We start from the raw sequence: 23602 nt of genomic DNA, 5'->3' as shown, positions 1-23602 counted from the left end.
TGCTGAAACGGCTGAAAAAAAGCCAACAAGGGCCAACCCGCGCCAACATTATATATTTCCATGTATGTTTTTTTGTCCTGGCCAAAGGCAGCTGCCGAGAGGGGCTAAAGAGCCACATGCAACTCCGGAGCCGCAGGTTGCCTACCAGTGATATCTATATGAAAGGTGCAATGGGGGACAGAGTTGTCTCACATTAAAGGTGGCATCAGAGGTACTAACAGTTAGGGGTGAGTTCGTGTACAAAAATCTCTAAAAGTTTAGAGTGGGTCATTTTTTTTGTGTAAACATTTACACGGGTTTCACTGCTGGATGGTGCTATTGCATTATACCAGTAAAGCCCCAGTTAGCCGAACACCAACCGAATGGGCCATTTAACAAATGGTTACAGGCCGCCACTCTGAAATATCGCCATTCCGACGGTCCACCATCCCGAATTCTGGTCTCTGAGTCCTGACAGTAAGCCATGGCTAGCCTGTAGAAGCTGTATGCATGTCAGCTATTTTCACCAGGGACGCACGCGAGTAATTCAGGCTGGCTTTACCTGTTTTTCAGCAAACTCTCCTGGTAATTTTATTGAAAGGCATGGCATATAGGTCCACAGGAAGTTGTTGTTATTATTATTACTGGGTCTTATAAGAGTGGGCTACAATGAGTACAGGGCCATCAAATCACAGCATCTGCGGTGAGAGGACACGGAATTGTGTGCGCTTTTACGCACGCGGGTCTAGGCGATCACGGATATTTGATGTGGGAAAGATGTAGCCAGATGTATTACCTATTTTAGATACGTGGCTTGTCTGTCCATCCGTCCATAACACGAGTCATGTGCGCCACTTCACCACCGACCCGTGTGTAAAAGCGCAAACAATTCTGTGTACTCTCACCGCGGATGCTGTGATTTGATGGCCCAGTACTCATTGTAGCCCACTGGCGAACGACCCCCTTAACGACCGCGCCGTTTTAATAGAACAGAGCACGTAGGCGAATGACCTGTTGCCAAACCCGGTCTCACACCATTTTTTTGTCATATTCACAGTCTATCACAGTTAGTCAACAATTAGTATCACCCCCCTCCCCCCTAAAAAAAAAAACAAAAAAAAAAAAATTCCAAATGTACTAATTTTTCATAACCGTTTATGATCTCAAACATGTGTAAACGTGTACACGGACTCACCCCTAGTAACAGTGCAGAAATGAGGTCTGTATAAACAGGACAGTCAGCATTACGGGATCATGGACGACACGGGTGTGACAATTTAACAGCATATTATGTGTGCAACCCACAGCGGGAGATTTAGAAAGTAGCTGCTAGCAGTTAGCAGCTAACTCCAAGAAGAAGACGAACGAGGGGGTGACAATATCTGCAAATTGGGGAAACAATGAGGTCCTGGAGGTCCTTATCCTCCGAGCAGAGGATGAGATCAGCCACCATATAACAGGGACCGTAAATGATTGCTATTGGTATGTGATATGTCATTGTTATTGTTTATAAAGCGCTGCCAATGTGTATGTTATATGTCACACTAGAGGCCAATGCTGTTGTGTTATGTTACACTCGTCAAATGTATTTTGCTTCTGCGATTACAAATGCAAAGGCCGCACAAAATAGGGATTTCATAGCGGCCCTATAGCACAACGTCTGTATAAAAATGGCAAGAGTAGATCAATGTGGCCCTTTCAGTAGAAGTGCAAATATGGTCTATGATCATGGGGGTCAAAAAAATTAAAGCATAATCGTGCTACAGTGACTATCTGCTCTTTAGAATATGGAAATAGACATTATGTGTAAATGGTTTTCTGTGGTGGCAACACTAGAGGAAGGGTCAGTAGGTCATTGACATTCAAAGGATGTATCCTCTGAGGACCATGAACATATTCAGCAATCCTCCCCATCATACTCCACTGTTCAGATTTGTAGGTATATAATGAAAAATTGGACTTCAGTGTAACAGTGGCGCTGGAAAAAAAGGTCATTGGGTAACCTAAATCATTATGATTTATCTTCTGCATGCCATGGATACCCACAGCAGATTTAAGGGGAATTGGGTCATTAGTTTCTGAGGTATCGTGTCATGAAATAAAGTGTTGAACAAATGAAAGATTTTCACTGCTGGTAGAACTAGATGAGGACTCAGCATGGCTAAAAATTAATACAAATTTCATAAAGGGTCATATTTATCACAGGAATATTATTTTGAAATACAACACCATGTACAGGTGTTCTTCATCTCACTCGGTGTGCACGGGAACACAACACAGTTCCTCCTTTTGTAGTTTGCACAGAGGAATATCCTGATGTAATATATGACTCCAATAACAGCGAATGAGCACTTGTAGGAAATTTGCATTTGTAGAGCGTATTTGCACATATGTTGTATTAATGATACATGTGACACTGCAGAGAAAATTGTCACTTAATATAATCCATACAGCCTGATCTCATTAATTACATCTTCTAAAGTCATTTATTGAGTGTTTTATCCTTCAGTGTGAACTCAACATGCTCACTTTTTTGCTGCAGTGAATATGGGACAAAGCTTTCACTCACTGGCCTCAAGAAGTGTAATTTCACAGGCAGGATCTGCATATTCACAAGCAGTTAAGAACAAATGTGGAAACTGATAATATTTTTTTTTATGTCTATTGTAGCTTTAAACACAAATTACAAATGCTGCAATCTGTCGTTGCGACCTAACAAATGGAAAAGATCTCTGACTGTAGATTTTTTATGTGATTATTTTCTCAGACCAAGAGTCATATCCTTCTGGCGTTTTGCCACAGAGGTGTGGACGTCACTTCCTCTGCTGACAAAGCTGCAAAGGAGCTGATAAAATGTCTTTACACTGTAAATGCTTATAACCATGAGGATTATCAGTTCACCTCACTGCCTGCTGAGCAGCAGTGTGTACATGCCGGTGTGCTGCCTCGACTGGCCCTTGGTTTTTAGTTACAGCACCAGGGTTGATCTTGTGTTGCCATAGGATCTGTTACGTGTTTCGTCATCCTGCGTGGCTCAGCGAGTGAGTCCTTAGCTGGGTCACAGCAGCAAGTTATGACCTGACATGGCGTCAGTGCACTTTCTATACACACCAGGGGTCAAACCAGGACATCCACTGTGTGTTTACCAGTGGGTTCCTGTTTATAAAGAGGGTTTGTTTATCTGTACAGGAATAGCTTCACTATAGCAACAAATGTTATTACCTAGCTGGTTCTTTTTTATTTGTCTTAAAGGAGTGGGTGAATGATGACCCTCGTTTCTAGACTCTGGATTATCATTGGTAAGACTGTACAGCAGTGCCCAAAAGCAATTTGCTTGTAGAATACCTCGTCTGACCCATTTTCCTGGATTTTCTTTCAACTGCAGGCAACTCAAACGACTGACAGAGAGGGCTGAGGGGGAAAAATGGGATAGAAAAAAATACACTGCCATACAATCAGTGATGGTGAGCGAATCAATGATTCTTTTCACCTGCAAGAAAGAGCCAATGGAAAATTACCTTACCAGGCCTTCCACTACAAAGTCACCTCTGAATTTAATCTTTATTAGCTGAGTCAGATGTGGAGATGCTGAGGAGGCAGAGAGGGAATTCAAGACTTGTCTCCCTCGGCTGAATCTCCAGCTATATCCTCTCACTGTGTTCCAGTGTGGGGTATTTTTGTCATCAAAGCATCTATAAAATGCTTAAAAACAAGCATGTGGTAGGACTTTCCTCTTTATTGCTGTGATATGGCTCTTAATAGTAGAGTGTTACACTGTGGAGCCAGTAGCTCAGTGCTCGCAGTGTAAGTGACTTTCACATCAGCAGAGATTAGTTTTAATTGACCCAGAGAAGTGAAGCAGTGAATTCTTGGCATTCAACTAATCAGTTTAACTAACAGCATTATGTACAGCATACAGCACAATACACTGTGCATGTAGGACATAACATGACAAATAGGGCCTATTCACAACACGTCATGTATATGCAGGAAAATCACAGATGTACCAAACTGCATTAATGATGGCTTAGTTCCATAAAGCCATGCTAGTGAGCCAGCATGTATTATACCAGGGATCTTGAACCTAAATTAAACGGAGCCATCTTTAAGGTTATTAATTAAACTTGGGCTATCAAAATGTCTGTTGGGAAAAGGGCCTGTATGCTCAGGCTGTGCACTGGGAAGAATCTGGCAATACAATACGCAATGTTGGGGAAACTACTTTTAAATCAGTAGCTTACCAAACTAAAAGCTACTTCACAATGAAAAGTAATTAAACTACATTGTAGCTACTCTCAAAAAAGTAGAGCTTGTTAAAGTAAAAGTATTTTCAAAAAGTTGCTCCACTGCACCCAAACTACATCATGGCAAATGATCACAATCTGATTCTGCGATCTCAACGTGTTACACAGAGATACAACTGAACTGACACTGAGTAAACGGTAGGTGTGTGATTTAGGGACTAGGGCAGCCAGTCCTCACAGTCCAAGGACGTGTTTTAAGGAGAGGGTATGGAGCAATTTTGGGGGCTGATTCAGAAAATCTGCTTTACCTCTGGGGCAATTCGTAGTATTCGATTGCAGACATCTTGGTTGCAAACCAGAAGGGATTTTAGTCAAGTAGTAGTTTATTAAATGTCATTAAATTACAATTGTGGCCAATGAGCTGTCGCATTGCACCATATTACATGGCAAGAAATATCATGAGAATACTATGAATATGTAGTTTGTAATTAACTACATGAACTACATGACATAAAGTTGTTAACTTCTGTTAAAGCTACTGAGTTTTGAATGTAGTTACACTGCATCCAACTACTGCAAATTGTAGTGAAACTAGAAGTTGAACTACATGTATTTAACTTCTCCCCAACACTGACGATAGATATCACGGTACAGGGGTTGCAATTCAATACGCTACTCCAAGCAAGGCGAAATATTGCAATGTTTTTTAATCTAATTTTAGGAAAACTGTCATAGTAGGTATGGGCCGCATCTATTTTTTCACACCTGAATACCCTCCTGACATTTTACCGGGGTATACAGTATATGATGGTATTAGTGTGCAGCACTACTCCAACCCCACCCCTCCAACCAGCAACTTTCCGCAAGCACTCTTAGCCTTTTTTGGTCTAATAAATACACAACACAAACTCACAAAATGACAAGAAAGGTAATACTCTGATACCCATTTTCCTTGTTAAATGGATATATACAACCGTTTACTGTCTGAGTTCAAGTTTCTCTCTTTCACTGAATTAAGACTACCGTAATCATCTTGTAAAACATGTACAAAAACACAATAGAACTCACCAAAACCATATTGGTTTGTCTTGTTAGTCATGTAGTTAGTTAGTCCAATGTCCCAACAATCACCAGTTCTGGTTTGATTGAAATGAACCCTTAAAGGGATAGTGCACCCAAAAATGTAAATTCAGCCATTATCTACTCAACCATATGCCGAGGGAGGCTCAGGTGAAGTTTTAGAGTCCTCACAACACTTGCGGAGATCCCAGGGGAGAGGAGGTAGCAACACAACTCCACCTAATGGAGGCTGACGGCGCCCCAGATTCAAACGTCCAAAAACACATAATTGAAACCACAAAATATCTCCATACTGCTCGTCCGTAGTGATCCAAGTGTCCTGAAGCCCCGACATAAAAAGCTGTTTGGAAAAATGTCATTTGAACTCTGTTTTTAGCCTCATTATAGCCTGTAGCTCTAACTGCCTCTCTGTGCACCACGCTCACTTCACCTGAGCCTCCCTCGGCATATGGGTGAGTAGATAATGGCTGAATTTTCATTTTTGGGTGCACTATCCCTTTAATTCACCATATTAGATGTGTGAATATGCTGTTTTCTCCTGAGATCTCTCTCTGCTGCTGCTAGCTGGGTGTTTACAGTCCTGTAATGTTATCCCCAACACTCACAGTCTCCATGTGTCTTAGCTCAGCTGCCTGTTCCACCAGTAGAGACTGACCTCTGGTGGTGTGTGATGTGCACTGCATACAATACATCCAATACAACATCTCTGCATGAGTTGAACAGACAGAGGAGCGTCTGTATTTTTGACGGTATTGAAAATCATACTGTTGGGTGTGCAGGTATAACAGTGGGGTCTTCATTTGTATTCATCACAGTCCCTTTACGACACTAGTGACATGCTGTTATGTGTGAGTGGAAAAGTCAAATGGCTTGAGATAGATTACAACACTGTTATCGATCACAAAATGAACCACTGCCACAAATCTTTGCTTGTAAACTATTAAAAGTCAATAGTGTTTTTGAGAATCGATACAGTAGCATAAAACATAATACTGTGATACGTATTGATATTTTCTTACACCCCTACTGTATACTTTGAATTAAAGTAAACAACTGGTACAAGGGAAGTGTTTGTTTGGGGGTTTATCTCTGTTTAGTGGAGGCATTGTGATATCCACAAGTTACATTATCAAATCAAAATGCCTTAATGTTGTATTATTGGATTGCTTTCAAACATGACATTTTGGTGAATATAATGTTTGTAATATATTCAAATAGACCCGGCTATAATGTTTCATTAAGTCTTTTATGAAACTGTTTTCATTCAGAAGGGAATTAATTTGGAGAAACACTGCTGTGTAATTCTTCATTCTGTTTCTGTCACAGCTGTTAATTTTTTCATCAAAAGATAATCCCAGTTGTGTGAGACAATGAATAAATCTTAACTTATATCAGAGAGTCTTCAATCTGCACTTTACTTGCAGATTAAAACAGATGCTGTATTCCCCGAGCAGACATGTTGCCATAACGTGTTAATGTAATTTCTCTCAGGTCACTTGCTGCCTGGACATGACCGTAGTCTGAACTGACGCTTGAGGAGTCACTGCAGCAGCATCCTTCAGGTCAGCCATTCATCTCCATGCCACTGTGAGGAGGAATCACTCATCCTGAGCACGAGTTTGGCCCTTGTGTTTCTCTACTCTTCACCATGGGGGGAGCTGTGAGCGCTGGGGAGGACAATGACGACCTCATTGATAATCTGAAAGAGGCCCAGTATATTCGCACAGAAAAAGTTGAACAGGCTTTTCGGGCCATAGACCGCGGTGACTACTATCTGGACGGCTACCGGGACAGTGCCTACAAAGACTTGGCGTGGAAGCATGGCAACATACACCTGTCTGCGCCGTGTATATACTCTGAGGTGATGGAGGCCCTCAAACTGCAGCCTGGACTTTCTTTCCTCAATCTGGGCAGTGGAACTGGCTACCTGAGCACAATGGTTGGCCTTATCATCGGTAAGCATAGTGTACCCAGCTGTGTTTTTCATGTGTGGGAAGTGCTCAGATGTTCTTTAAAATCTAGGTTAAACAAATGTACAACCTAAGTACACCATGTGCCAACAAATCAGCATCAGAGACTACGTCTACATGCACAAGATATTTCAGTTTTTGCCTTTATTCCAAACAAAAAACCCAAACATTTTCCTACAAAGCTGTTTACATGGCAAATTAAAACAAATATTCCACTGTTATTCCTCTTTACATGCAGCTGTGTGTACTCTGATTAACGTGTCCTAACATGTTCAGCATTTTATGAAAAGGAAAAGTGGAAGGGCTGGAGCTGCCTCCACCGGTGGCAGACTTGTTTGACCTTGCTAACACCGCCTCCCTCTTTAATTCCTCCCACCACCCTCTTGAAAAGGTCAGGGTTGCGATATTTGTGCATATCAAAAACCTGTTGATATCCAATCTTTCATAATGCCTCTCTGCCCCAGCCTTGCAAACTGTTGGCGAGTTGGTTTGCATCCATGACAACGCACAGAGTTGGCCTGCAACAGGGCGTGTCCCAAACTGTGGTTAAAACCCCAACTGAGATGCATATTCAGAATGCGCTGTATCATTGTCCAAAGAATGCTCGTGAAACCCAAATGATATCGGCATATCCCACATGTCTTAACTGGAAAATGCCACATTCAGAATATGGTGTTTGATGTTTACATGAGTTCAGGAGTTCAAGTTCAGGAATATTGTCATATTTGGAATATTAGTAGAACTCGTCCATACCCATTGGTAGCTTTGTCACCTTCTATATGCCAATCCTCAATGCCTATGTGCAGTTTCACATAGATTGACCACGTCAGTAGCTATGTTTCCATCCCAAAGTTATTCGAATCATTGGGAAATGCGCATTAAAAGAAATACAAATCCTGAGTGTTCCCATTAAATGTACTACGAACTCACGCACGTTTTCCGCAGAACTGGAAACAAAACAAGTTGTTGTTGTTCTTCTTCTTCTATGTTTTCTGGTGGTTGGCAACCAGCTTGTAAATACATTACCGCCTTCCCGACCCGGAGTGTGGATATCACCATGGAGAGAGGTGCGCTACGTCAGAATTAATTCGAACATAACTGTTTCCATCCCCCGTTTTGCGAATCAACATTTTTTTGAAATCAACCAAAACCCAGCTAAAGCAAGCGTATTTTAGTTTGTGCGAATCAGGGGATTTTAATTCGAATTTTGGCGTTTCCATCATAATTTTCCGATGTGATACTTCTAGATGCGCATCTAAACAGGCTGATGGAAACAAGGCTAGTGAGTAGAAAAACGTGGGACAGACAGAATGACTGACTGACAGTTTCCGTGATTATGTACAGCATACCATACCATGACTTCAGTCAAATTAGAAAAAACAAACAAACATTGGGCTACAGGGGGAGCCACAGCGATCGGTCGTATTTTAGCCATTTTTAAGCATTTTTCTGTTGTTATAGCGCCACCCAGTTGCCAATTAGAGTTAAATTTCTCCAGTCACCTTACATAATAATAAAATCGATATGGCAGTTAGGCTTAGATAAGAAATGAGCTCTCTAGCGCCCCCATTTTGTTTGATGGGGTCAATAATGGAGGGGTCCCCTCAGATTATGTGTGGTCATATGCCTACAAAGTTGCGTGGTGATGGGTGAAACCCTTGAGATGTTATACACCTTTATGTGATGAGCCACGCCCTCCGCAATATTCATTGCCTTATAGAAGCTCAGTTTTAGGAAGTTTTCCAACTTTTGCCAAGAGGGAACTTTAGATATTGGTCCCCAGATTATGTTCACCCAGTTTCATGCAGATCGCTCAAACTTCCTAGGAAGAGATCCATTTGAAGTGTTTTTCAAAAAATTCAAAATGGTGGAAAATCTATATAAGCGGAAGTTATGGGTTCTTGAGGCAAATGTGTTCCTCATGAGGAGAGGCAATATTAATATTGCTTCATTGGCATCCTCCCATGACCCTCTACCACTGTGCCAAATTTCACATGGATTGACCAAGTCAGTGAGGAGAAAAACGTGGAACACACACACAGACAGAGTTTTCGTCATTATATAGTAAGATATTAGTGTGCATGTAAACGTAGTCAGTGACAATAGCATTGCAAGGATTATTTTTCATAATTGTTTTTATGCAGATTATTTTCCTGATTTACAGAATAATTATTTGGTCTGTAAAAGGTGGAAGCTGCCCATCACAGTTTCCTTAAGCTCGAGGGACAATCTACAAATTACTCATCTTGTTAATGTCCAAAACTCATAAAAATTTAGTTCGTTATCATTTAAAACAAACAGACTCGGTACATTTGGTAGATTTGCCAGAAAAAAATACTCAAATAACTATTCAATTGTCAACATAGGTGCAAATTAACTTCTTGTGTCAATGAAAGCATTAAACAGTTCAGCTCAACATGACACCCCAGTAGGAAGCAGGTAATGCAATGATTGTTCTTCAATGAAAATATTGTTCCTGTTGTGTCTTTTTTAACCAGGGCCATTTGGTGTGAACCATGGAGTTGAGCTCCATAAGGACGTGGTTGAATATGCCAGAGAGAAACTGGATGATTTCATAAAGAATAGTGACAGCTTTGATAAGTAAGTACATGCTTTAAAGGAATGTTTCATTTTGGCAAATACGCTGATTTGCTGTCTTGCAGAGAGCAGTGTTTCCCACAGAGTTAAAATGTGTGTGTGTAGCTGATGACAGGTGGTCGCTAAGTTTCTTATGGTTCCTTTTTTGTTTAATTGCCTGTTTGTCTTTGTGTATCAGTCTGTGTCCCTTTTAAGTTCTGAGGTTTTTGCAGGTCAATTAACACGGCACAGGTAGAACTGTCCTCATGACTTCTTTGTTCCCTCTGCAGCAGTTTGTGGTGTTCGATATATGATCAGTCAGTGTGATCAGAGCTGATCAGATTGATTGATGAGAGGAGCAGTTTGTGAGTGAATGCAAACTTTAGACCCGGTGCACTGAAGGTTAAGTTTCACTTCACTGCGCCTGTCATTCTGCTGCTCCATCTTTGCTCTGCGCTCCACAAGTATGATGCAATAAATAACCGAACAGTATAAAGCCCCGTTTCCACCAAACACTTTCAATATGGTACCTTTGGAACCAAAAGTAACCTTTCAGACATGTTACCTAGACCCTAGCGTTTCCACCGCAAACAGTTACATGTGGGCGGGGTTGCTGTCACTCACTGCTCTGTCTATTTCCTCATCAGCGGTGACACCGAGGGAAGTCTGCACCTCGTCTATCGTCCACAGAACGAGGCTGCACGCTGAGATTTTCAGAACAAAATAAAACAGGCTGCAGTGAGAGTCTCTCTCCATGGGGTATTTAAAAATATTGGGTTTGTGCATTTAGTCCTTCTAAGACAAGCTCAGGGGTTCAAAACCAGACACAACTCAGCCCTGAGCAGAGTGACCGTCCTCTATTGACCAATCAGACTGCAGTGTTCACAGCTCCACCTTTTAGTGCCAGATCTGTGTGCTAGGTACCCCAACAGAGGGGGGACCAAACATGGAGACAGTACAGAACGGTTACATTGGTACCATCCACAACTTTTCACAGTGGATACGGAAAAAAGGGCGTTCTGAACTGCTCGGTGGAAACGGGGCTTAATCAACAGTCCAGTTCCAATGTGGCAGCCGATCTTTTAACTGTGGCGGGCCGCCACAAACAGCTGAATGTGTCAGAAGTCCTGGAGAGTTAGATGAGAAGATCGTCAGAATTCTCAAATCTGTCGTAAATTATAAGTCAGCAGCTGGTTGAACTTTTTGGCATAAAGAGTGGAAACAGGGAAGCAGCTAGTCTGGCTCTATCTGAAGGTAACCAAGTCTGTCTACCAGCACCTTGAAAACTCACTAATGTTATATCTTGTTTGTTTATTTCGTTTAAAAACAACAATTAATTAACAAAAGATATAAGGTCTTAAATAGCGAGCCTTATTAGATTATTAGCGTATTCCTTTTTTTTTTTTTTTTTAAACAAAAACCGTATGTGTTCACACTACAGGCAGTTTTACCTGCTGGTTTTGCTGTTGTGGACCATAAGACTTTGTCTTGCAAATTAAATACATTTAAACCTCTCTAATTATACTCATCTCATCTGCATAATTCAGTCACAGCTCACAAATGTGAGGATGAGCATGAAAGAAAGAAAAAAAAAAAACCTGTTCTCCAGTGTTGCTTAATGCATTTTTTCCACTATACTTGTTATTCTTTCACAGGTTTGAGATCTGTGAGCCTGTCTTTGTGGTGGGGAATTGCCTTGAAATCTCAACCGACAGTCACCAATACGATCGCATCTATTGCGGCGCCGGAGTGCAGAAAGACCATGAAAATTACATGAAAGTACTGCTCAAAATTGGAGGCATTCTAGTAATGCCGATAGAGGATCAGGTAAGTGCTGCGAGACTTCACAGTGATACAGAATCAACACATCGTGGTTGCTATTCAAAATGCTAACAAACGAGGGAAAACACGGTAAAATGGCTTTGACCTACAAGAGTGGTTATGCAACTTTCACATGCATTATTGAGCCACAACTGCCCCTGGATTTGAGCACACATGGGGCTGTAAAAATAAATGTTTTATTTAAAATGGTGGGTGTGTGAGTGTGGACAGACTGTGGGGCATGTAAGCTGGCATTTTGAATATTCTGGGGAGGTGGTGGAGAAAATAGTTGGCAAGAACTTTTTCCAGTGAGAACCTGACAGATTCATGGTCAAGGATTTGGGGCAATTTAAGCAATTTAAAGGGAAAAGGAGCTGAAGTGCAGCAAAGCTTGACTAAGATTCAATAGTGTGACCCGAGATTTAGATATTTGGATTATGTTGTCAGTTATTTAAGGCCTCAGTGTATTCTGGAGTTCAGAGAGTGCAATATACTTAAAATATCAGTCAAATGGTATGCTGTTTTTAAAGAAGGTAGAAGGCTTTAGTGAAAACGAAAACAGCCTGCACACACTTATGAATCATGACGGAGAAAATAATTACACATAATTTTGATCAGAAAACTTTGTAAGATCTAAACAGCATGAAAGCCCTGCAAGCCAAATCCACTTACGCATGTCCACGCTAATGCTAATAATTTCAGCTTTTTTTTTGTCGTCTTTGTTGTGGCCTTTCATCAGTCCCAAGCCACAGCTCTCTACCACCAAAAAAGAAGAGCTCTGTAAAATTACTCTCCAGAGTACACAAACATGAAACATGTCGTATGAGGAGAACAGAGCTTTCTAAACATGCTGACGTACCGTATGATTGAGCATCTTCAAAGACATGGCTGGGAACTAATGTGAAGAAGTAACACTCATCTTGTTTGTCATATATAGTTATAGAATCATAGAGGTAGATAAAGTAGAAAGAGCATTGAACTGTTTGCTGTGGTCATTTGAGTAGGACAAAAGAAATTGGTGATAGTTGTTCGTTGCTATGGTGACAACACACGTCAGTAGGACCGTCAAGTGTCGCAGTCAACAGTTTGAAAACTATGTTTGGCCAACGCTTACACCTATCCAATCCAAGTTTCTTGATTTCCCCCAACTAACTTTAACCTCAGCTTAACTGCCTTGTTAACTCACTTCATGTAAAGTCGACAGAAACAAAATAAAACTCACTGAAACAGTCTAATTTAGTCTTGTTATTCATCTAGTTAGTTAAACAGTCTCCAACTCTGGTTTAGTCAAAATGAACCTTTAATCCACTGAGTTAGATGTAAAAAAAGAATGCTGATATGCATGATGCTCATCCCCATGGTCTCTGCCTCTCAGCCACTGAGCAGCGGCTCTCAGTTTTTCTTCAGAGGCAGCTACAGTAACATTACATCATGTTTCAACTAAGGCTGGGCAATTAATTGAAAATCAGTCGAACCCAACGTTCAGAACCTCTAACTGACATAATCTTGCCCACGTCAGTAATTTCGTTTTTTTTTTTTTAACCCAAGTGTGTGTGTTCATATACTGTCCCCTTAAAAGCGTACGACTGTAGTCATGTGACTCCGCCCCATCCAGTCCATGACCTGGAAGCAACATGGAGAACTCAAACAGAGAGCCAACTGAGCAACTAGAGCAGCTTGTACCAAAAAGAAATGCCATGTCCGTCATTTGGATTCATTTTGGCTTTTGTAAAGACGGCACCAAACAGAAAGAAATAAAACGTAAACACTGCGGAAAATTGTTTTTAACACCACCAATATGTTTCAGCACCTGGAACACAATCACGTTAGTGAATATGAACCGTGCACAACTTAAAAAAAAAAAGAAAGAGACTCACAAGCGGCCAGCAACAAGTGCCTCCACAAAGCAACTCTCCATAACACAACTCATTTACAAAGGCCACGCAATATTCAAAATATCGAATTATTCAATAAATAACCATAAACAGCTTATCTGTGCGTTTCCTTCAATTGTTTTAAATCAGAAGATACATATGCACTCTTTCATTAGAGAAAATATCCTCGCTGTAGTAGTTGAGCATATTTACAGTACAGACCTTGTCAATGAACTCTGAGGGCAAAAAGCAAAATCGTACTCGAGGTACAATGTTCAAAAATTGCAATTTTGATTTGAGTTCATATCGCCCAGCCAAAGAAACAGGGAAATTACAAATACAGTCATGTTTTAAAAGTAATGGATTGCTTATTTGAAAAGTACTACTCAACTGCTTGGTCATCGCACTGCAAAACCTGACGTCAGTGAGTTTGCGATTTACTGCAAGTCGGTTTGTCAAAACGGATGTTTCTATGGACATTAGCTGACTACGATGGTTGCAACAGCAACAGTGCACATAGAAATGTCCGCCATCATCCTGCAATGCTGATTTGATTAAGAATGTTTGTTCTACTGTCATTCCATTTCTATTGTTCTAATGTAATGCACTGCATGCTATAGATGTCATCTTCAGATATACTGTATTTATGTTCCTGCTGGTAGATGGTCTCAAAAACAACAACATAATAATAATAATAATAATAATAATAACTTTATTTATATAGCACCTTTTAAAAACAAAAGTTTACAAAGTGCTCTGACAAACAAAGCAAATGCAGGATATCTATAGCAACAGAGAGTCAAAACAGTGAGGGCAAACAAAAGCAGGACAAAATTGAGGTGAAGCTAAGCAAAACACAGACAGAATGATAAAGACAGAATGTTAAAAGAGATAAGAACAATAAAGGCAATAAAACTATTATTTCTAAATACTAGAAACAAGAAAATAGATGGATAAAAAGACAACATTGCATAATGACAACAGAATAACAAAGAATAAACAATTAAAAGGAATAGAATAAAATAGAAAGACGACATCACATAAAGGCAAGTCTATAAAAATGGGTTTTAAGAAGAGATTTAAAAGATGTTACTGATTCTGCAAGCCTTACCTCCTCAGGCAGGTCATTCCAAAGTCGAGGGGCCCTGATGGAAAAAGCGTGGTCGCCTTTAGATTCAAGTCTCGACTTTGGAACAGCCAGGAGGGCCCTGCCCGAGGATCTAAGGCTGCGTACTGGCTCATATGGGGTCGGCATTTCTGCTATGTAACTTGGGGCCAGACCCAGACGGGCTTTAAAAGTGATCAGTAAAATCTTAAAATCAATTCTAAAATGCACAGGGAGCCAATGGAGGGAAGCCAGGATGGGGTGGTGTGATGCCATCTGTTAAAACCAGTAAGAAGCCTAGCTGCTGCGTTCTGGACCAGTTGGAGGCGGGAGAGTGATTTATGGTTCATGCCAGAGAGGAGTGAGTTACAGTAATCGAGTCTGGAGAAGATGAATGCGTGGATTATTTTTTCTAAATCAGAATGTGAGAGCATGGGTTTGATTTTGGAGATAGTTCTTAACTGATGGAAGCAGGACTGGACAACTTTATTGATATGAGGTTGGAAGTTGAGGTCTGGATCGAATATTACTCCTAAGTTTCTGGCTGCGGATCTGACGTTAACGGACAGCGGACCAAGGCTATTTTTAATGGGACTGGTGGCGTTTGGGGGAGTGAACAGTATGATTTCAAAATTTGGAGTTATTGAGTTGAAGAAAGTTTTGGGCCATCCAACAGTTGATATCGTTGAGACAATCTAACACAGCAGCTAGGCTTCTTGGGTCATCCGGTCTCAGCGGGAGGTATATCTGTGTGTTGTCCGCATAGCAATGGAAAGACATGTTGTGGCGGCGGATGATCTGACCAAGCGGAAGCATATAAATAGAAAATAAAATTGGACCTAAAATTGAACCCTGCGGTACACCACAGGTAATCTGAGTTTTCGAGGATGTGTAATTACCTATGGTGACCGCAAAAGTTCTCTCTAAAAGGTAGGAATAACATAAAAAGGATCTTAATGTGTATCCTCAGGAATGCATTTATGACCCTTAATCAAGATACAATTTTAACGTGCCCAGTTTAAACAGAAAAAAAATGTACACGTCTATATTAAGGCTTTATCGAAAGAAAAAAGAGCAGTATCGTGTTAAATGAAGTACATTAAACATGAGTATGATCGGATAAACCGTACATTTGCCTTCAAGGCATCTTCAGTATCTGCTGATATTAATGGACCTGTTGTGTGTCACTTGAATGCTCCCCAGAAACCACTACACCTCCCCCTAAGACACACGCTCCCTTTATTACTATGCATGATGAGTCCATAGCGTCATGTGCTTTAATTGTGTTTTGATAACCGTCATGCTGTGGACTGGTAATTACTTGTTATGGCCTGAGCCACCAGATATTTGTCAATTCCTCAGGACCACATCTCACATTTTCTCTCTCACATTGATGATGCGTTTGATAGGGGTGGGTGATGTGATGATGTACTGTGTAGTATAACTTAAACAGTTAGTTGGATCATTAATTAGTCAATTGGCAGAATTAATTGGCCAGTCTTTTAAAAATTGAAGAATCATTTCGGTCATTTTTCCAAGCAAAAATGACAAACATTTAAGGCTCTGGCTTCTCAAATGTCAGTGCTTTTCATAGTCTTACATTATAATAAACTTAATAACTAACTGTGTGTGACAAAACAAGACATTTTAAGACGCCACCTTGGACTTTTGGAAAGGTCGTTGCCTTTGAAAAGCAACTACACTGTCTTGTTGATGCTCAGACTTGACTCAAAGCCTGTTAACATTGTTCTTTAGGCCCATTGGCAGTAATTTGCTCACGTACAAAGCAGGTGTGGAAAGAGTTTCATGCACCAGTTTGATACAACAGCATGTATGCAAATGTAAGGGTGCTCATGTCTCCTCCAGGGGCATGATTTATCTTTACACTGTGAACTGAACAGGTGGATTTTGGAGTAACATCATTAGAGGTGTGAATGTTTAATAAGCAAACACTGTTATTTATACAGAGATAATTGCAACAGTGTATCTGTAGAGAATCAAACAGACACGTCCCCAAAAGAATCATCTCTACTCAGGTGGCGAATTCCCAAAAATGCAGAGTATGCAATAATAAATATATATATTGTGGAGAAACTGTTCTGGTTTAGGCCCCGAGTTCTTGCTCCCCACTGTCACACAGTATTTCACATTTTATTTTAAGTGTTGAGTTCAGGTTTTGTCTCTTTATGCAGCTGACCCAGATAACCAGGACTGGCCAGTGCACATGGGAGAGCAAAAACATCTTGGCGGTGTCCTTTGCCCCCTTGGTCCAGCAGAGCAGAGCTGATGGAGAGAAGCATGACGCTGTCCAGCTGCGTAAGTTCTCCAACCTCAGCAAAACAAAAACAAAAACAAAAAAACTTTGTGTTTTATTATGCCTAACCGGTCTTGAAGTGTAAAGCAGGCAATATTTCAAAGTCAGACAGTACATTCAAAGTGATGTGACGAGACGATTCCTGCAGCAGTATTCGCTTTGACATTAGAAGCTCGCCCTGCAGCTGCTCCATAGAGCCAGTTGTTCCCTTTTCCTTGAAATACTGAGACACAGTTCTCTCTCTGACAGCTTCACTTGTTTATGCTGCCCTAGTTGAAGGACTGGTGCCGTTGTATGGACTATTCTTATTGTTGTGGTGCATTGCCCTGAAGGACTGTGTCATCTCTATTTGTCCTCAGCCCCAGTGACTGTCCGCAGCCTTCAGGACCTGTCTCGGATCTACATCCGCCGCACTCTGAGAAACCTGGCCAACGAGGACAGCCAGGGGAAGGGGATGGTGCAAAGAGTTCCCCAGAAGCGCAAACGCAGGCGCTGCCGACGGCGACGCATCAACACCTACGTTTTTGTAGGCAACCAGCTGATCCCCCAAATGGTGGAGAGTGAGGAGGAGGAGCACACTGAGGAGGAACACAAGGAAGTGGAGGAGGAGGAGGAAAGAGACATTGGCGACATTGAAATCATCAAGCAAGTGAACATGTTGAGAGACCAAATAATGGCGTTACCTCTGCCTGAGTCACTTAAGACATATTTGCTGTATTACAGAGAGAAATGACTGATTAACTCGATATCCACTCTTACTGGGTGCAGCGCCTGCTGAGATGCTTTTCTTCACCCTTTTCAGTACAAATGTAGCATTATTTCCATTAAATCTTGATGGCAAAACTGTAATAGAACGAGACGTCATAGATAATATTGGATAATAATGTTATGATTGTCACAAGTTAGTTTTTGTTGACATTTTCTTTTGATTTGTATATCAAAAAAAAAAAAGATGTAAAAAGTATACTAAATGGACATAGTTTCAGAAGCCCGTTTTGAGATTCAGATTTTATCACAATGTCAGGATTTCTGCAGAAATGTGCAGATATAAAAAATTGTATAAAAAAACAAAGTTCTTATTATATTTGTTAAAATATGATCATGCTAAGATGAAGACTTTTATTGCAGCCTTTTTAGAAGCTTTAACTTACAATCAGTGTCTGATGATTTCATGGTCACCAGAAAAGGAGTTAAAGACACCTAAGGGTAAATAAGGCCACATCCTCCCATTCTGAGTCAAAGGTATACTCTGCAGGAAGTGTCGGTTACTGGTTGTAATAGGGATGTCACTGGTTAACCGTTATTTGGTTAAGAATATTTTTGACCGGTTACGCATGTTGGTCTATAGGTTAATTTTGCTCACCACTCAGGTTGGGTGGGAGCTAGCTAGTAGCGCCACTCATTTGGCAGTTAACGCTAGTAATGCTGTCTCCACCCGACAGTGTTGCTGTGGAAACATTTTGCCTAACATGGATGAAAAAGGAGAACTGGGTACAGTGTTGAACACGGTACATTCCTATGAGAGTTGTTCAGTGGTGCAAGAGGCCAAAATGGTTCAACTGCTACATATGTTATTAGCCTGATGATCCGCGGCCGAGTGCGACCAAGGCACAAGACTTTCAAAGTGATATCGGACAGAGTGAATCAAATCCTGAAAGTGAAATTTTGCAGTGGTTGTGATGCTAAAAGAAAAAATATCGACTGTATACAGGTGTCTCTTTTACCTTGTAAGTCAATGGGAACAGGTCTTTGTGGTCTGCAGGGCATCATGTGACAAACCCCAAATATTGCAGTACCACTGTTAGGACACTATGAAAATTGGCCTCAAAGTCTGGCACACTTCCTGGGGGCTTGGTGCCGACCCTCCAGTGTCCCCCCAGGTCGCTCCAGTCTCCCTTCAGGTCACCATTTAGCATTGTTAGCAGTGCTAGCAGTGTCAGCATGACTAGTGTTGATTGCATAGTTAACAATGCTAAAGGCGCTCAAAATGAAGCTGCTTACTCACCGGAGTGATCTTGGGGAGCACTTAAGGGTGGCTACCATGTTTCTTTAGCAACACATCTCACCTTTGGAATAGCATATTAACGTTAGTCGCTATATGAGTGGCGCTGCTAGCCAGCTCTGTTAGCTAACCAGTGGAGAACGGAGGGTGGGCAGTGGCAGTTTCCGCATGTTAGCACAGCTAGCCGGCTGTCTGTCAGCAAAGCCAACAGAAAATAAAATAAAAGGCCAAACTTTTATAACACAAAACAAAAAATTTTCACCATCTGTACATGAAAAGCGCTTCAACATGCAGCTCTAAATGGAGCACAATGGAGCACCAGACTCGAAAAAAGGCCTCTGGTTTTTCCCACATTCATGGGTTTAGGGCTGTTGAACGCAAACGTACCAAAACTGACATCTGAAGTTTGTAAATAACATTCAAGCTTGGCCACTCCTCCATACACAGCTTGTGCGTACACTGCAGGCTACTGTAGGAACATTATTTGTTGTAATGATACTTTAGCATGCTAACTAAGCTAACTACCTGTCCAACAGAAAACAGGCCAACTCTACATTGCCTTTCATCCCCATCCCGTCCTCAAGTGCTCGTCAGTTTAAGTTAAAGTTAAGGCTAACCATAGATTTACTTTCACTTCAGAACGAGCTTTGCATACTTGGCGTTTTCCCTCTTTATAATTGTCTTTTTTCCCCCGCGATACTGTGTCCACAATCTTCGTAGCTTCCTCTCGGATGCATGCTGCTACTACCTGGTCGCCACCTTTTTATAAAGTCCCGACCTCACTTGTGTGCTGTGCTGAGGAACGCCTCGAACATAGCAAAACAGAAAGAAAATACAGGCAGACGGCAGAGTCTCTGCAGATTAATACACCACTACACACTTGTAGTAGGTCATGAGTGATGATTGAGAGGAATAAGACTATATACATTGTTTCATAGGAAAATCCTGCATAGTATACCTTCTTAAAGAGTAAGACATTCTTGCATTATCATGAATTGGGCACTTATGTCATTACTCTTGTTGATATTTCGTTTCTGGTCTACGTGTTTTGTACCTTCTTATTACGAGAGATCATTCAGAGATAGGATTCATTTTTCTACAGGGCACCTTTTAATGTAACTTTTTCTACAGGGTGTTTACATACTTGTTTCCTCACTTTGCATACGAGTAGCCGACATCCTACTTGATATGATAAGGTGTTGTAGGCCCTCTCCTCTCCATGATTTCCCTTCCATTGTTGATGCGAATAGTATATTGGTTAATCATATCAGAGGTTTGGGATAGCGATCAAACCGTTGACGGGTGTTCATTGGTGGGTCACATTTTCAGCTTTGCTTTAGGGGGAACTGGTAAAGGGGAGATGTTTGTCAATAATGCATGAATATACTGTATATGTGTTGGGTGTTTCCTGACTTTACTTCACATCTTATGGTCACTGGAGGTGATGTCCCAGGTGATCAAGTGCGGAAATGTTTTGACTAAAAGGAGAAAAGAGTTTAAATTTTAATCAATTAGATGGCCTTGAGACAAATCTCAAATTCTGTATAGTACTGCTTTTTTTATCAACAGCAATGCAAATCAGAATCACTGAGGATTTTGAAGCCTTTTGTATCCTGGACTTTAGACGTGTCCAACAAAGCACCTTAAGTCGCAGTCCTCGTGAAAAAAAAAAAGAATATAATTTGTACAGTGGACTGGACTTGTTGTAATGTAAATCCTGTTTAATCAAAGTACAATTTGCTTGCAGAACTTCCCTGATAGTGATGGCTTTTAAGTGCCAACATACTCCATCACATTAGGACTTCTGTGAGCTTCCTGGCACAACAGATTTACCCAAACGATGGTATATTTCTACAAAAAAACATTCCAAGGTGAAAAAAAAGAAAAACAGCACATCACTGATAGATGTCACTTTTTCTTCATGCTTTACAGTCACACAGACTTTGAAGATTTCGTTCATCTTACTTTGAATGCGTCATTTAGTATTCCAAAAGCTGAGTTGAATGTTGTTGATATTAATTCTATTCAATATAAAAGTGATATATATGTATTATCATATGATTCTGCATACAGTTTAATTTGCATTTGGTTTGTTGTAGCGCCCTCTTGCTGTACTGTATCTTGACACTGGGAACTCTGTAGATCAAAACTCCACTGCTGTCTGTTAAATAGATAAGATATATTAGTGCTATAGGTCTTCATTTTGTTCTGGTGTAATGAAAAATATTTTGTTTGAAAACGGGAGTGATTATTCTATTAGTAGTTTTTGTGTGTGAAGAGGTAACATTTACTTTATGTAAGGTTTTTTGTTTTATTTTTATTTTTTACATTCATCGGAAAGCTTTGCAAGTAAGCAATAATGGAATAATTTCTCAGCTCATAATTATCAATAACAACATAGTCCCATTTGATTTGCGTAGTATCCATTAAAATTCTCATGAGCGATCACAGACATGCAAAAGTTTATATACCATTATCTAAAATGTAATTGCTAATTAGAGAGCACATTAAATATTGAAAGCAGGGGACCTACAACCTCGACTCTCAGGTCACGCCTTGCACCAAAGTTAATGGGACTGCTGTGATTACGTTTAATGTGGACGAGATTCGACTACAAAAATGGCACCCGGTAAAGACCAAGTCATAACCAATTCTGTGCTTTTATATTAAGTTAATTTGTTAAGAGCCAAAACAGTTCTGTTACTGTTTATCAGCCTAGGATGATTTCTCATAGTGTGTGCAGTTCATCTTGAAAATGTGTTGTTTCTCCGTAAATGTTTGGCACAAAATAAAGGTCACAATCACATTATGCCTCCTCTAATCATTGTAACTGTTTTGTGTGTGTGTGAGAATGTGTGTGTGTGTGTGTCGTGTTTTGTCAGATGGTTTTGTTCCCCGACGTGCGACGTGGTCAAGGAGTCAAATGAGTCGTTACTGTGAGCAGATAGGAAGCATAAACAGCAGTTAAAGTGCCAGTCTGGCATTCTTGGCAAGCGTGCAATGACCTTTTTTGTTTTTGTCACTGCTACGTTTTATTGATAACACAGACAAAGAGTTTCCATTGACCCTCACTTAATGGCTTTTCTTACAGATCTGTGGATTTGCCGCAACGACCTGAAACAAGTAAACAGGCCTTTATCTGCACATAAAACCCAAGGCCATGTGCATTAATAATTTATAGTGTTATGGGCTTGATGTCTGACATAACTCTCCCACCTCTGACTGCAGGAAACAGCGAGGTAACATGAGCAAAATAATGTTTTGATGGAAACAGAAGCTGCTGATCCGGCTGTTTTTATAGTGCAACTCAATAGCTTCTTGCATAAGATGCAGGTTTCCTGCGGTTTTAAATCTTAACCCCAGGCTAAGATAAAGCTGATGACACCAAGACGACATCCTCAGGGTCATATTTTATTATTTTTAACACTAACATTGCACTGTGTGTATGCATTAGTGATATATGAGAGGTACAACTTAATGTGCAGTGTAGTCACGCATGGAAAGACTACTACAATATTCTACTGAAGTACAAGACTGTTACTTTAAAGACATTTTACTAAAGTAAAAGAAAAAAATGTACATGATGATGATGTTAAATATGATCACTTTGACCCATGATATAAAAAAGTGCATTAACATGACACTAGCACAGGCTATAGACCACACATCAAAGCACAGAGCCCCTCTGTCACAACCAGCCATAGATTTCTTTACAGACATCACTTTGCACACAACTGATTATCATTACAACACAGCACAGAGGACAAAACTCAGTCACACAAACATGACAGACGACAAAGAGAAACAGTAGCAGGACACCAGGGCGGGCGCATCAAGCAATATTAAGCCACATAAATTAAATAAGCTGACACTTCTTGTAAAATCAACAGCAGCAAAGCAGACAGCACAGACATAGCATCAGTATAAACTACACATCGTGACCAGTCACACACACACACACACACACTGAGCCGACCCAACACTTTAAGTGATCAAAGCAGTTTCTTTGGGGCCCTGGCTGAGGACATTTTTTTTTTTTTAAACGAACAGAAGGCAATGAAATAAAAATTCCATCCTAAACACAAACTGACAACATTTTGTGCCATTTTTGCCAACAAATAATGACAAACAACATGCCCAGAGACGGGCCTAACAGACAATTTAAGTAATAAAATCAAAATAAGTAATTTACTGTCCCCTATGAAACAAGCACTCCAAGCCACACAGAAACAACATCACATTTTGTGGATGTATTAGATATAACAGGTTAAACAAATTTAACTTAATAAAAAGAACAACCAGGAAGTCACCACAAACTGGAACACATCTGCACAAGCTATTCAACAGTTTGCAAACACTGCAGCCCACTTTAGAAGACACAAGTTGGCTCAGTGCCACAAGAAAGGGGCCCTTAAAGCAAATCCTGCTTGGGGCCCCAATAGTCTAGGAGTGGCCCTGCACACATTAAACAAAAACAGACCTGCACTTTTTTTTTTTTTTTTTTACACATTTAGTGCACACATGCACGTGCACGACGCTACGTTGCCCCTAGCAACACTGAAGTCCTCCTCTGCAGAAAGTTCAACATCACCATGAGTGTGTTTATGGTACTCACCTGTGTGAGGACACTGTGAGC

General features: G+C 40.6%; 1 protein-coding gene across 1 annotated transcript in view; it reads left to right on the top strand.

Moving 5' to 3' along the window:
* pcmtd1 (protein-L-isoaspartate (D-aspartate) O-methyltransferase domain containing 1) overlaps window positions 1–21772 on the top strand; it is a 28063-nt gene extending 6291 nt beyond the window's left edge. Inside the window, exons 2-6 of the mRNA XM_049598928.1 lie at window positions 6795–7258; window positions 9772–9874; window positions 11506–11677; window positions 16843–16966; window positions 17324–21772. Coding sequence (XP_049454885.1) covers window positions 6952–7258; window positions 9772–9874; window positions 11506–11677; window positions 16843–16966; window positions 17324–17697 — 1080 coding nt within the window. The 5' untranslated portion in view covers window positions 6795–6951 and the 3' untranslated portion in view covers window positions 17698–21772. The remainder of the gene's footprint in view (window positions 1–6794; window positions 7259–9771; window positions 9875–11505; window positions 11678–16842; window positions 16967–17323) is intronic.
* The last annotated feature ends 1830 nt before the right edge of the window (window positions 21773–23602 follow it).

The sequence above is a fragment of the Epinephelus fuscoguttatus genome, linkage group LG15 (genome assembly GCF_011397635.1).
Source record: "Epinephelus fuscoguttatus linkage group LG15, E.fuscoguttatus.final_Chr_v1".
NCBI lineage: Eukaryota > Metazoa > Chordata > Actinopteri > Perciformes > Serranidae > Epinephelus > Epinephelus fuscoguttatus.
Note: the sequence above shows the minus strand (reverse complement) of the source record. Positions and strands in the feature narration are given on the sequence as shown.